The sequence below is a fragment of the Trachymyrmex cornetzi genome, unplaced genomic scaffold (genome assembly GCF_001594075.2).
Source record: "Trachymyrmex cornetzi isolate Tcor2-1 unplaced genomic scaffold, Tcor1.1 scaffold176, whole genome shotgun sequence".
NCBI classification, from domain to species: Eukaryota; Metazoa; Arthropoda; class Insecta; order Hymenoptera; family Formicidae; genus Trachymyrmex; species Trachymyrmex cornetzi.
In genome coordinates this window covers 55645-71452 of record NW_017296375.1, presented here as the reverse complement: position 1 = coordinate 71452, position 15808 = coordinate 55645, and the positions used below count along the sequence as shown (strand labels likewise).

Here is a 15808-nt window from a genome sequence, read left to right as displayed (position 1 = left end):
GGGTAGGACTTCCCATTTCAACGTTTCCAAGTATGTCTTGACCACTTTCGCAACATGGGGTCAAGCATTGTCATGCTGCGAAATCACTTTATCGTGTCTCTCGTTGTATTGCGGCCGTTTGTTTTTCAATGCTCGGCTCAAACGCATTAATTGCGTTCGATACCGATCGCCTATGATTGTTTCAGTCGGTTTTAATAGCTCATAGTACACTATGCCGAGCTGGTCCCACCAAATACAGAGCATAAATATTTGGTTTGGCCGTCGACGTGGAAGCATGGTCGTGAACTCCCCACGATTTTCTTCGCTTGGGGTTATCGTAATGAACCCAATCTTCATCCCCAGTCACAATGCAATGCAGATATTCCTTCCGTCTTTGCCTTTCAAGCAGCTGTTCACAAGCAAACAAACACCGTTCAACATCTCTCGGCTTCAACTCGTACGGCACCCAATTTCCTTGTTTCTGAATAATTCCCATGGCTTTGAGGCATTTTGAAACAGCTTGTTGAGTCACTCCCAATGATCGTGCCAATTCTTCTTGATTTTGACACGAGTCTTGATCAAGTAATACCTCCAATTCTGCATCTTCGAAAACCTCTCTTCCACCGCTATGCCGGTCTTTGACGTCAAAATCACCGTTCTTGAAGCGTTGAAACCATTCATGACACGTTCTTTCACTAATAGCGACCTCACCATAAGTATTTGAGAGCATTCGATGAGCCTCAGCCACAGATTTCTTCATATTGAAGCAGAAAATTAAAACCTCCCGTAAATGACGAGAATTTGGCTCGTAAACTGATATCTTCTATCGAGAATAACTTTATGGTGCAGACACAAATCGACTAATGTTTCTATGGGGTTATGTTGACAGATACCCAAGTTTATTGTATGACGTCTATGATCTATTTATTTCGACCACCACTTACCGCTAAAGCCATCTATAGGAAAACGGCGGAAGCAAAGTTGTACACCTAATAGATGGGCCAATTGTGATTCCAAATATTGTAGTCGTATTTAGTAAATTAGAAAACGAAATATCATGATGCAAATATGATGTAAATATGAGAAACAAAAATCTGATTCTCAGTGTCTCATATTTACATCATATTTGCATCACGATTATTTCGTTTACTAAATGTTGCTGCAATATTTCGAATCACAATCGGCTCATCTATGAAGCATTGGATGATTCTAAGATAAACGTGAAGTTGCTGTAAAGTATATGTACATTTGTCTACTGGGAATATTTTAACAAAAAAAATTTAATTATAATTTAATTTGTTTTTTATTTTCAGAATATATATTTATTAATTAAATTTATTAGTTATTTTTATGTATATACAAATTCTTATAATTATATAACGCAATTATAAATATTCTTGAAAACGCATGGAGAATCGACGGGATTTGAACCTAAGATCCTTGGGCTGGTAGCCTACTTACGCTAACGTTGAGCTAATCGCATGCTTGTCTGAACACTTTTAAATTTGCATATATTGAATTTTATTTTGACATTCATACCGATCATATAGGGTGTCTGACATTCCTGACAACGCGCGTAAACAAGTAGAGCGGACTAAACTGATTGTAAAACGAAGTCCTCTACTATTTTACAATTTTCGCAATAGTTAACAAGATATTAATTATTAAAAATCACCGAATATTGGTTTTCAATAATTTTTTACTCAAGTACTATTAACTTTACGAAAAAATAGTAAGAAACAAAAATTGTTTTTTTCTTTTTATATAATTGTGAGAATTAAAAAAAATTTTTTTCAGAATTTTTTTAGTACCGCATTTTCTCATGTTGGTAAAAATTATAATGTCTTACTTCATGCGGCGTAAAATAAGGAAAAATTTACAAATCATTTATGCTTACTATGAGATCACATCAGGATTACGAATCCTTTCAACAAAATTCGGTACATCAAAATCGACAAATTTACAAATTATTTATGCTTTCTATGACATCACATGATAATTATAAATGTGCATCATTATATGATGTATTTCATTTAATTATGTATGATGTAAATATTTCATATAGTGATATCGAAAAAAGAATATTATAAATGTGAAGATATATTTTCATACATATGTTTTTGTAATTCTATAACAAAAAATGTAATTATTCAAATAACCTAAATTTTATATTTACTTTAATATAAACGTTTTTGCTTTTATAATGTCATAAATGATCATAAAATTGTTTTAAATTTTCAGTAAATTAATTTGTGCATATCGTAATCATCATACAAATCTATCTGGGACAATAATGAAGTTTTTAAGCTTATAATTGAATAAAATAAAAATAAACTTACTTGATTCAACCATGCTTCATCTGCTAATAATTCATTCAATATTATTGTAGTATCCTTATGTGGATCGGTTACCTTTTTATCTGCTACTCTTCTCGCACATTCCAAAAACATTAAATATTTTTGATGAGCGACTTTATTATACAAGGCCACCTTCTTTTGGCAAATGCGGCATAACAAAAAGTCCTAAGAAAAGAAAAATAAATAAATCAATAGAGTTTATCACATCTTGTCATGTTCCATTTGCATATCATACTTTTTCATGAGGTATTCTTGGATCAGGTGGCGAGCCTTCTAATGTAGTACCATTATATGGTTGTCCATAAAGCAAAACTCTTGTATAGATTTTTGCCTGCTGACAACCAGCACAGAATTTCCCTTTATATTCTGATGATGGCAAATCTTTTAGCACATTAATACATGGCCATGTTGATATTGCTGTTACGAAGCTTGCTTTCCATTTAGTTGTGAATAAAAGGCGACGTTTCCTTTCTTCTGTTATTTCATCGACAGTTTTAACATTTGATAGAAAATAATCATCTAAGTAATAATAAAAAACATAATTATTTCATCATAATGTATAAAAAAATATAATGTATAATCTATAAAGGCAATACCAATCTAATTTCATCTTACCTTGTTCTTGAAATATTTCAGTAAGAAAATTAGAATCCAAAGCTTGTGAGATTAATGTCTGTATGTATACTTCAAAATTATCTTGATATCTTTCGGTATCTTTCATAAATTTATCAATGTTCTCACTATAAACAAATAAAAATAAATGTTATAAGAATTTATAAAATTTGTCGAAATTATTAAAATATGATACGATTTCAACCAATTCGTTTAACATATAACTATAGTTACAAATCAGTGGCCAGCACAAGTCTAATTGTACTCGATTGTGTGTACATACGACTAATCAAAAAATGTAAAGAATGATAGAATATAAATGATAAAAGATGTATAGAATTATATATCATTTTATATACATTTTTAAGTACAAAGAATTATATACTTATATTTATATTATATCTAAAAGGGACAGTATAAATATAAGCATATAATTATTTGTGTTCTAAACAAAATGGTGCATAATTCTATGTACTTTAAACTTTTTGATCGTGTATACATACAATGGAACACAACCATATTTGTAATGGCCACTGATCTGTAATTATAGTTATATATTAAACAAAAAAAAAGGACCATTACCAATAATCACTAAATAAAGATAATTTAAGACAACAAATTATATATTATTTTATGTACATTTTATTGTTATAATTACGCGGGTGAAACAATGCGTTCTGTTACATCTTCGTTTTATAATTTCTTTGATCTTTTTACTTAAAAGATTTATGAGAATGACCTGATAGAGGTTGAAATGTTTGTTTTTATATATATAGTATGACATTTAATATATAACATTAAATCTACATCTAGCTTGGCTCGTAACCCTTTCTTGTTTATTTATTAATTTGTTCAAATTGAGGAGCCTTATTATATTATTTGAAGTATATTTATGGAGACTTGTCTTAGTTAACGATTATATATGTGAACAATTAATAAATATAACGATCATTTATTCACTATTAGTTTTATAATTTATAATCTATTGTATTAATTCTTATAATTGACAGAATATATACTTTTATACTCTCTTATCGACTTAATATTTTCAACTAAATTTATTAACATGGACTACAAATTGCGACTGCTTGACACAATTATTTGGATATGCTTTGAACGTTAAATTATAAGAGAGAAGGGATTATACAGCATAAATGCACGAAGAATCACTACCAACATTTATATTAATGTAATTATAATTTTCAAATTATTTGTATCCAATTATTACAGAAACTCAATTTTATTGCGTTCAATTTTCTAAATATTGTAAACACTGAGGATGGCCTGACAAAAAGATCGAAACGTCTGTTCAGAAATTTTAAGTATATTCTAATTTGGCTCGTAGCCCTTATTGTTTATTAATTTGATTAATTATTTGAACTCTTGTTATAATTATGCGAGCGAAACAATGCGTTCTGTTACATCTTCGTTTTATAATTTCCCTGATTTTTTTTATTTCAAAAATTTATGAGAATGACCCGATAGAGGTTGAAACGTTTTGTTTTTATATGTATAATATAAAACATTTGAAACATTTGTTTTTATATGTAATATAAAATTTAATATATAGCATTAAAGATCTAGCTTGGCTCGTGGTCTTTTCTTGTTTATTTATTAATTTGTTCAAATTAAGGAGCCTTATTATATTATTTGAAGTATTGTGAAAAATAACAAATCCAATAGTGTTCAGCCTGATAAAGTCACTTAAAAATTTAATTAGTCGCACACGTAACCGTGCACCAGGCTCATATATTAATTATCACAATTTGTTAAAATATATTTTTTTATATAAATATTTACCTGTTATCAATGATCATTTCATCCCTCAGAAATTCTACAATTGTTTCAGTCTTGCCCTGCTGCCAGAATTTCACTGGTACTTGTCGATATATATGACGATTTTGTGAAACCCATGCAGAATACTGTAAAAAAAATTACACACAAAATAGTGATATTCAATATATTATGAAAAACTCAATTAAATTTTACCGTAGGTATGTTTCTGTATAAAGTTTTTCCATTGGATTTGAATGGCTGGTATTTTTGAAGCAACGTTTTGCCATCTATTCTCCACAACGGAGGATCTTCTTCTTCATCCAAATCTGTTTTGATCACGACAAATTCACCAGACTAAAAAATAAAGAAAAATATTACTACTTTCTGTTTCATTCAATATTATAACGTTTTATAATTGCACAAATACATTATTGTAAGTGTTTTATATAACGAAGAAGTTCGTACATTTTAGGCGATTTGATAAGCACACAGAAACCGTTGGGTTCATCTTTTTCCTTACTCAATTTTATCCGCTGAATTCGAAAATTGTAATTAAAATTGTTTTGATATCCGAGAAATTATTTTACATTTTGAACAGAAGAAAGCAAAAATTAATTTTCACTTTGTTGAATAATGATGTGAATTTCTCTGTTTTTATATAAAAATCGTTTTTCTTCATTAAAATAAATTATTATTAAAGTCATGACTTTTACTTGCGCACCATACAAGATAGTTTAATCAATACAGTCCATTTTAATCAATACAGTCAATCTTTTCCGAAATTAATAATAATACAAAAAAATGTTTTAGAAAAGTAGAACGATTTCGAGAGGGTCGTATATTGATTAAGTCGTTTTTCTTCAAGGTAGAGACGTCAAAAAAATATGAAGATTACCTCTACTTTTTTAAGTGAAGTTATATGATTTTTCTATGTACGATTCCTCTAATTATTCTGCATATAAAGATTAAGGTAGAAATATAAAAAACCCAATAGTTTACAAGGTATTTTATACTTTATTATGGTACATGTTGGCATAAAGTGTTAAACAACAAAAAATCCAAAAAAACAGGTCAAATAAGAATCAGCGTGGTAGTTAATACACAATCTTAAATCTTTAATCCAGAAAATAGAATCTTTATTCCAAAAAATAATAGTACGTTTCAGTTCACCTTGGAACCATCCTCAGCAATACAATTTTAAAATATCAATCCCTTCATGTCCAAGAAAAAATCACCATCAGATTAACAGATTTGATGTTGTAATCTGTTCGAAACATTAAAATTATCTTATAAATATTTCTATCCAACAAGTTACAAATTAACATTAAAAAACTAATGACTCACTCCAAGACATAGAAGGAATTCGTCTCGACACATTGGATCAAATCAATTACAATTTATATTCACTAAAGAGAATCAAGTTAAAAAACGCATGTTGATCGCAGTTCGAACGAAACATAAGAGACTAATGTATTTAATATAATAAGACATGTCAGGTCAACAACGAAAATAAAAAGAAAAAGGACAATGTCAATACATAAACAATAATTTGTATAAACCGACAAAATATAACTATTTAATGTCTTTTAATAATTGTATATAAGTTGGATGTACACCCTTTATATCTGAGCGTAAATTGAAACTATTTTGTTGCATGAATATATGAAGACACTCAGATATTATAAAGTGTTAAATATCTCGTAAACTATTAATTTTTTTTATAATCGTACCTTAATACTTGTATGAACTGAAGAATGAGATGAATCAATTGATATAAAGAAAACACATAGTTGCTTCAAAAACATATACAAAACATAGACAAAATGAATACTTTTTTAAGCAAGCAACTATGTGTTTCCTTTATATCAACTGATTCATCTCATTATTCGGTTTATAGTACAAGTATGAGGATACGATTATAAAAAAATTACGAGATATTTAACATTTTATGTCAATATGTGCCAGAATAAAATATAAAATATCTCGTAAACTATTAATTTTTTTATCTACCTTAATACTTTTTCACGCAAAATAATTAGAGGAATTTCATATTACATAAAGAAATCATATAATTTTTTCCACTTAAAAAAGCAGAAATGACTATCATATCTTTTCGGCATCTCCAACTAGAAGAAAAACAACAAAATACGTCCTCCTTGAAGGCGTTCCACTTTCATCTAAAACATTTTTTTGTATCATTATTAATCAATGATAAAATCAATGATAAAATCAGTGATAAAATCAATCGTTGCTTTCTTCTGTTGTGAAAAAAAATATTTCCCGGATACTAAGACAATTTTAATTATAATTTTCGGATTCAGCAAGTAAAACTGAGTAAGAAAAAAAATCCAACGATCCCTACGTGTTTCCCAAATCGCCTAAAATGCATAAACTTTTATGAACAAGTATTTTTTACTTAAAAATTTAAAATAATATCAAAGATTACCGCATCTTCTAAGCCTATCGAATGCTGCATGCAAAATATATAATAAAACTGTTAATTTATTTATATTTTCATTGTTACTCATATTTAATATGCATATACACATCCACACATGCATACATATATAATTTATATATATAATTTATATATACATACAAACATATGAGAAGCAGATTTTCAAAATGCGTTTTGTCCAAAGTTCATTTTTTTAGTTAGAGATGGCACAGTGTTCAGTGTTGAAACACTCATATTATAAGTTACTTTGAGTTCAGAAAGCATTTTTTCATCATTAATTTATATGCTGAAAAAACAGGACATTTCGAAGTGTATTGTTTTTTTAACTAGAAACAAACAAAATGCATTTGTTTAACATATTTAGCAATTGTTTAGCAATTTTGTTTAATATTTTACATTCTACTGATTGGTATATTGTTATTTTCTGTAAAGTGCGTAATTTTCTTGTCTGTAGTATCTTTCTTTCTTGTTTTCTAAAAATTACAAATTTTGGACAAAACGCATTTTGAAAGTCTGCTCATATTATACGAGGATCCTTTGAAAAATTTTGAGTCTCAACATGAAGATGGCATTACTTGTCAAAACTATTCTGGTGCTACATTCGTACATGTTTTGCAAGATACCTGTGAAAATTGTAGCCATTTTAGACGTTAAGTTGTTGTTTGAGAGTTATTTGTGCCAGTCGATGTCAGTGTTTTCGTTTGATGAAAATCTGTGTCCTCCGAACCTAATTTTGAACCTAAGAAACAGGAAAAAGTCGTTGGGGATCAAATCTGGTCAATACAGTGGGAAGTTAATTAATTCGAACCGCAATTCGTAAAATTTTGGTGTCTGTGAAGTTGGCGCATTACTTGGTGGAAACTCACTAAACATGAAGAGTTCTGAGCTTATTTTCGATAGTTCTATAGTTCTTTATAAATTAAACAAATAGTTCCGGCCATTAAAGCCGAGAAATCCAAACTACAAAATGATATGCCAGGTTCACACATCACTTATTTTGCCAAAAAAAGTTCAAACCACATTTTCTTGTAGGAATTGAAAAGTTACATAGTTCTGTGAAGAGTTCTGGCGACTAACATTGTTAATTTAATTTTTAAACAATTTTATTACCTAAAAAATGGCTATTACGAGAAAAAAGATGATACACTGAGCGATTACCGACAATTCTGTGAGATATGTGGTGTTTATCGTGTAATTCTAAATGTACACTAACTAGTTTCGAGGAGTTCTGGTGACAGAAATTATTTATTGATATTTTAAACAATTGTTAAACCCCGAGAAAGGCCTTTTTCAGGCAACATGTCTGATACGCTGGCCGATTTTCGACAGTTTTATGCCACATATAATGCTTATTGTGTAGCTCTGAATGTATTGAATAGAGCCTTTCTCGGGGTTTAACAATTGTTTAAAAAATCAATAAATAATTTCTGTCACCAGAACTCCTCGGAACTAGTTAGTATACATTCAGAGCTACACGATAAGCATCATATGTCGCACAGAGCTGTCGAAAATCGGCCAGCGTATCAGACATGTTGCCTGAAAAAGGCCTTTCTCGGGGTTTAACAATTGTTTAAAATATCAATAAATAATTTCTGTCACCAGAACTCCTCGGAACTAGTTAGTATACATTTAGAATTACACAATAAACACCATATATCCTACAGAACTGTCGGTAATCGCTCAGCGTATCATCTTTTTTTTCGTAATGGCCATTTTTTAGGTAATAAAATTGTTTAAAAATTAAATTAACAACGTTAGTCGCCAGAACTCTTCACAGAACTATATAACTTTTCAATTCCTACAAGAAAATGTGGTTTTGAACCTTTTTTTAAATAAGTGATGTGTGAACCTGGCGTATCATTTAGTAGTTTTGGTTTCTCGGCTTTAACGGCCGGAACTATTTGTTTAACTTATATAGAACTATAGAACTATCAAAAATAAGCTCAGAACTCATGTTTAATGAGTTTCCACCAAGTGATACGCCAACTTCACAGATACAAATTTTTGTAATGGCGATCGTCGATATTCGATTTTTTCTATTTTTACAAAAACATTGACATCGACTGGCACAAATGACCGTCAAACAACTAAGCATCCACAATTTCCACAAGTATCTTGCAAAACATGTTCAGTTGTAGTACCAGAATGGTTTTGACGAGTAATGCCATCTTAATGTTGAGGCTCAAAACTTTTCAAACGACCCTCGTATAGATATGTAAGTATGTATGTATATCAGGGTTGGCAGGAAAAATCCAGTGGGTGGAAAAAACCAGGGTAAATTCCGGATTTTACCGGTCCGGAGTTTATCCACTGGAATAATAAACTGTAAAAACTATAAAACTGCTGCTTTAAAATATAAGAACATGAAGGTGATTCGGTATCGATGCATCTCTCTTCTTTTACTTGATTTACTCATTTCACTCTTCCTATCTGATTCACTTTTACTTGAATTATCATCATCGTTCTTTTCAAACTTACTACACTTTTGAAGATGTTGTTTCAGTCGTGGAGCTTTTCCACTAACTAATGTTCCACAAGCAATACATTTCTGCTCAATAATGTTGTCAACTGTACAAGATTCAAAGCAAGCCCATACAGGGCCCTTCCTCTTAATGTATTTTTACTCAAAATAATCAAATCTATTTATTTGATTATTTTTAATAGAAAAGACCAGGTTTTTTGCCGGTTTTTTCCGGAAAATATCGGTTTTTACCACTGGCATGGACTTTATCCAAAAAATGTAGACTTTTGCCAACCCTGATGTGTATATATATACATATATATTAAGCGCGCATGCATAAATGCGCACTGTGGACGATTCAAAAAATATCTTTTTTCAGCCGGCTTACTGAAATCACTTATTCCTTACGGTCAAAAACAGTCACTCTTATTTTTTCAAAAAATTTTTTTAAATATATGCAGAGGTCGCACAAGTTGCATTTGTGATAAGAATGAATGTTTTTCGGTTTTTTATGTTTTCTTCTAAAAAAAACTTTACAAGAACTTTTTTATCAAATGAAAGTAAAATATTTACTTCAATTTGTTAAAAAAAATTCTTGTAAAATATTATTAGCCTGTACAGTATAAATATAAAAATGCTTTGAAGAGATCTTGAGTGTATTTAATTACCCTCTCAATTCAAACAGTATCAAATTTTTCGATTTTTTATTTTATAATAATTTATGTACACAGTAAATAAATTTTCTTCGAGTATGCAATCAAATATACACATACTTGCTGAATATCGGGGAAATACATAACGTACAAAAAATCATGCATTAAAAAATTTTGTTTGTAATCTTATCAATTCACTGAATCTAAAGATATACAATAAATTACACTCTCAACCGTGTATATAGACACACAACAGTTTTATTTTATTTTGAAAAAATTTAAGAACAATAATAAGTTCCTGAGACACTCGGTGAGACATAATTTTACCTTGTTAGAATTTGCAAAAAGTGTACATTCCTTTCAGAAAAAAAATAAAAAACCGAAAAACATTAATTTCCATCACAAATGTGACTTGCGCAAAATCTGCATATTTTTTTTTTAATTTGAAAAAATAATAGTAACTGTTTTTAACCATAAGCAATAAGTGGTTTCAATAAGGCGGCTGAAAAAAATATTTTGGTTTTTTAAACCGCCCTATATATAATACATACGTACCAACATACAAACCAATATAGAATATTCTAAATGGCTTCTGCAGAACATATTAGATACCTTAAATGGCGAAATATCAATATCTTCATCGCTTGCCGCCGCTACTAATTTTTCATCAATTCTACAAGAAAGTTTGCCGGAATTATTAGAATTTTTTGAGAACATCTCATGCTTCTTTCTCGTCAATTTTTTTGAGATAATCGCTTCCCCGGACGAATAACCGTCCTCTTCTAACATTTTCCTAATCTTTTTTGTAATAACGGGCCTTACACGTTTCTTTCTTTTCTCTTCTTCATCGCCAACCAATTTTACAGCAGGTGTCCATGCTGGATCAGAATCGGAATCTACCTGTTCCTCATCGTTATCAAAATAATATATACCCTGTTGACGATCTAAAAATTGTTTCACTGATGTTTTCTCTTTTGCCTTTCTTCTCGATGTTTCACGTCTTGGAGGAAGAAGTAAAGGATCCACTGTGTGAAATAATATATCTTCAAATAATTATTAATTTAACATAAATTTATATACTACATATGTGTATTTATATTACCTTCTTCAACTTTCTTTGAAGACTTTTTCTCTGCTTCCGTTGCTGCAGCAGCAGCTTTTGCCGCTGCCGCAGCAGCTCTTCTCTTTCTATCTGTAGGTCCACCAGGCTTAATAGGACGACCTTTCCTACCTTTTCCTTCTGATTTTACAGTAACAACTTCAATATTGTTTGTATTATTTACATTCTGCACTTTCTTTTCCATTTTCTTAGGAGGAAATGGAAAATCATCGTCACTAGTAAAACCATCGTCGCTCGAATCAAAATTTAATTTCTTTCTTTCTTTCGGTAGAGGGAAATACCTAGGATCATTAGCGTAATCTATTACTGGTGTTTCTTTAATCGGTGTCTCCTTTATTAACGCTGGCTTTTCTTGAGATTTAATACTTTCACCGTTAATCGAAACTTCCACAGATTTACTCGGCTTAACAGATATATACGGTTTTGACCTATTCCAAGTTGCTTTCCTACCACCACGTATGGCAGGTGGTGGAGAAGGATCTTTTTCACCTTGCAGAAATTTTAAATAACTCGTCATAAATCCCGTATTAGGATCTCTGTTGGGCCGTTTAAAATCTTTATTTATTTGTATCAGTTGATCCTGCTGAAGAAAATTTAATTCTTCTTCAATATTAGGAACAATCACTTTAGGCTGATCATCTCTGACCTCTTGATTATAATTAGTGTTTTGATTCGTAATGTTATCACCAAATCCTATTGGCGTTATCTCGACCGAGGATTGAAATTCGTGCGAGTGATGCGGATGATGACCTGCGGGAATATGAAAAGCCGGAAAATATGGAATAGGTGGTGGTGCATGATGGTGCGATACCATTAATGATTGATGTTGATGAGCTGGAGTGCCCACGAAATTACTCGAATGGTGCAATGACGGCTGAGAACCGAAGGCACTGGACGCGGTGGGAAACATTTTGGCGGTCGGTGGCGGTAAATTCCACCGTTCGAATTCAAAGTAACCATTTTGCTGTTGTTGATTCGCCGTATTATGATGCGCAGGCGGAGGTATCCTACTGAGATATTCTGTCATCGTCGTGCTGCCTGTAAGCTCATTAGGTAATGATATACCATGTCCATTCTTTTCCAAATTTTTCCTCTTTTTATTGACGCTATCGACTTTTCGCCGTTCTTCGATCTGCTTTTGTTGTTCTATCATACCAACCGAGGTAGCAACAGTCGTATGCTGTTGCAAGCAGGGACCTTGTTGCAATGTTTGCAGATTCTTTACGATGCTCATTGGATCTCCCCTACAGCTGCTTAAATCTTGCAACGCCACTTGATTGGATTCAAAATATGATTGCTGCCTATCTGTTGATACATTCATAAGCCTTTGTACTTGTTGTTGGACCGGCAAACTCTGTGCATTTATACCGTTACTGGTTGCCGTATTTGCACCAGTGTAGACGGAAAACTTTCTGTTGCCGTTCGCTGTTTGCCGATTACCATTTTCCCAACAAACCTGTTGCTTTTGCATTTGTGAGAAGTCTTGTTGTTGCTGTCTATCGTATGTTTTATTCTCTGTATTGTAAGCTGTCTTGTTATTTTCTGTGGTGCCTAATGCTCGTGTGATCACCGACGAGTAAGCTACTTGTCCCTGTGATGCCGGTCTGGGAACAGTGACATCCAAAGGTGACGGTGGAGCGACATGCTGAGTGACTCCACTTTTATATGATGCACCATTAGTACACTGACTACCATTAGTCTCATGTTGTTGCAACGGTGATGGTGACGACATAGTCGCCATCGGACTATTGTACATTGGATACGCAGGACTTGGTACATGACCCAAGGGACTAGCCTGCGAATGAGTCTGCAGAGGACTTGGTCGTCGTGGAACAACGACATTGCAGTCGGGTCCATTTTGCGTCGAAGTATTGGACGAGTAAGCAGAATCCGTTGATGTAGCAGACTTGGATCTACCTGGATGGTGATATTCCGCATCGCTTGTTGATCCTGTCAAATAATGTCTATAAGTCGGAGTCTGCGGCTGTTGTTGTTGTTGTTGCTGCTGTTGTTGTTGCTGCTGCTGCTGTTGTTGTTGTTGCTGTTGCTGTTGATTCAAAACATGAAACGTTTGTTGCTGCTGCTGTTGTTGAGAATGTGACTGTAAATTGCTATTAGACGATGTCCTCTGACTGTTCGTAAGCTTGCTGTTGGTATTATTGCAAGTATTATTTGCAGTGTAATTTAAGTTCCGGCTTTCCATGATGGAGAAACTAATTGGAGATGATTGACTACTGTCATGTCCCTGTTGCTCATTTCGTCTGTGCTCAATTCCGTGACTCCCTAGGTCTGGATAAATCTTGGTCTGTGCTTTGGTCTGAATATTCTGTTGAGTCGCGGTAGTGGTCGCAGTTTTATTTGATGGCGATGCAAAATTGCCATTGCGTGTTTCCTGTTTATCCTGAATTACTTGTGTGGAACCTGACCGAACTGGAGCATTTAAAAAAATCGTCGTGGTCGATCTCGAGGACGGTTGTGATATTCTATATTCTTTGCCAGAAGAATTGCTCGGTGTTGATACAATACACGATTGCTGATGTAGTGATGGTTCAACTTTTTCATTTTCAGTGGCGGACTGACCTCCATTACCAGCGCCTGGATAACTATCAGTCAAGGTGTCAGAACTAAAGGTTGGAACTTGATGAAAGAATGTTTGACTATTGCTGACTTGCAACGTGGATTTTATGCTAACGGTAGGCGATTGAGATCTCACACTGATAGACTTTTTTGTGTCAGTTGAACAGCTGGATGCTTTAAAATCTGTGTTGCACGCAGAAGGAGTGGTTATTTGAGACGCACTTATATTGTTTAAGGTCTGTGTCGTATTAAAATGAGTATTAAATGTGTTTTCATAGCCAATACTACTAGATTTTGTAGAAGGTGGACCTGGAGACGATGGAACAACGCTTTCGTGTGGTAAAATGCCAAATGGGCTAGGAAGTTGCGTATTGTTCTGAGACGTCCAGGCTAACGTTGATGTCGTAGGCGACGTCGACGCTCCATGTTGCTCGAAAAATGTAGCTTGATGAGTCGAGCTATAATTCTCTCTCAACGTAGAGATATCGGATTCGGTTGTGGTGTTCTGTTTTGTCACTGCTTGTGCCTGAGCAAGTACTTGTCTGTGTTGAGTAACATAGTGTGCCTGCTTAGTATTAGGATGAAACAAAGGTGTAAAGACTTCATAACTCACAGGAGGTGGAGATAGAAATCCCCCTGGGTTAAAGGGAGACGGTTGACCTGCCAGAGTTGCTGTCGTATGAGCTGCTTGTAAAAGTAATTGTGACGTCGTTGTTGATGGTACTGCCTGCGCAACAGCTGTTGTTAAATGATGAGGTACAAAATCACTAGTTGTAGTTGATGTTGTTTGAAACGTTCCAGTGGAGCTACTCACAGTTAGACGATTATATGACGTATACCATGGACCAACGGGATCCATTACCCAAGCTTGGCACTATGGTGCCTCACTTGGTATATGTTTAGTAGATTCTCCTGTTTGTCAATGTCCAAGATATACTCTCTCATAGCATAATATTTATCATCATTTTTTAGAATTACTTCTACTTTTTTCTAACTTATATACTGAAAAACACATTTCAGGTTAACATACACACATAAAAAGTTCATCCAAGTATAAGGATTAACAGCATAACAAGAACTCCTATTTTATCTGAAAAAAAAAAAAATTGTATGTTTAACTATTTCATAATAGGTAGTAACAGTGCTTATTAAAAACAAAAATTATAATACTTTCAAATCGCCCTGTATTCTTTACATTCTAATAAATTTTATTTATGCAATATGTTCCTACTCCAACGAGATATTTAGTTTAGTACAAACAATAAAATTATCAGAATAAAGCAACGCAAGTAGAAGAAACATAATATAAATAATACCGATATGACAGCCCTTTCCAGTCTTAATTCTATCAATTAATACAAAGTGATCATATGACATTTTCATAATACTGTTAAAAAAAAACCCAATCACACTAACGATAAAGGAGAGAAAAAACTCATGGACTGACTTACGTTTTACACAAGTTTCAGAACGAGGCAAAATGAAAAAAGTGTGCTGCCGGTTGAATATAAATCTCTGGGATCGAATAAGTGAATTCAAACAGGCGACGACAGATTGTAAATGTTCACAGAATCCGAGTTTATTTTGTCGACAACGGTGCACTGTGATACGCGTGACAATCAGCTATAGTCGGCGGTGATGACAATCGACGCGAACACTGTTCGTCCGACGACGGCGGCGACGACGACGACGACGACGACGGCGAAACGGCGGGAAACAGTCTTCGCATACTCGGAAATACTGCAATAACGACGATATCGCTATCCTCTTGGAGCACGGGTGACCATACGGCAAGCCGTATGCCGCGAGACGATG

The 15808-nt window shown here is 32.9% G+C and overlaps 1 protein-coding gene across 7 annotated transcripts in view; it reads right to left on the bottom strand.

Annotated features, from left to right (window-relative positions):
* Positions 1 to 14982, bottom strand: part of LOC108759261 (uncharacterized) — a 19924-nt gene extending 4942 nt beyond the window's left edge. For 3 of the 7 annotated variants that reach the window (XM_018504609.1, XM_018504611.1, XM_018504610.1), the window contains exons 1-8: positions 11399 to 14982; positions 10909 to 11321; positions 7171 to 7194; positions 4938 to 5078; positions 4749 to 4870; positions 2952 to 3076; positions 2572 to 2855; positions 2319 to 2501 (exon numbers count right to left, since the gene is read on the bottom strand). In XM_018504609.1, the coding sequence (XP_018360111.1) occupies positions 2319 to 2501; positions 2572 to 2855; positions 2952 to 3076; positions 4749 to 4870; positions 4938 to 5078; positions 7171 to 7194; positions 10909 to 11321; positions 11399 to 14852 (4746 nt within the window). In that variant the 5' untranslated portion in view covers positions 14853 to 14982. The remainder of the gene's footprint in view (positions 1 to 2318; positions 2502 to 2571; positions 2856 to 2951; positions 3077 to 4748; positions 4871 to 4937; positions 5079 to 7170; positions 7195 to 10908; positions 11322 to 11398) is intronic. The other 4 variants (XM_018504614.1, XM_018504615.1, XM_018504613.1 and 1 more) reach the window with 4 other exon arrangements.
* Positions 14983 to 15808: the final 826 nt, after the last annotated feature.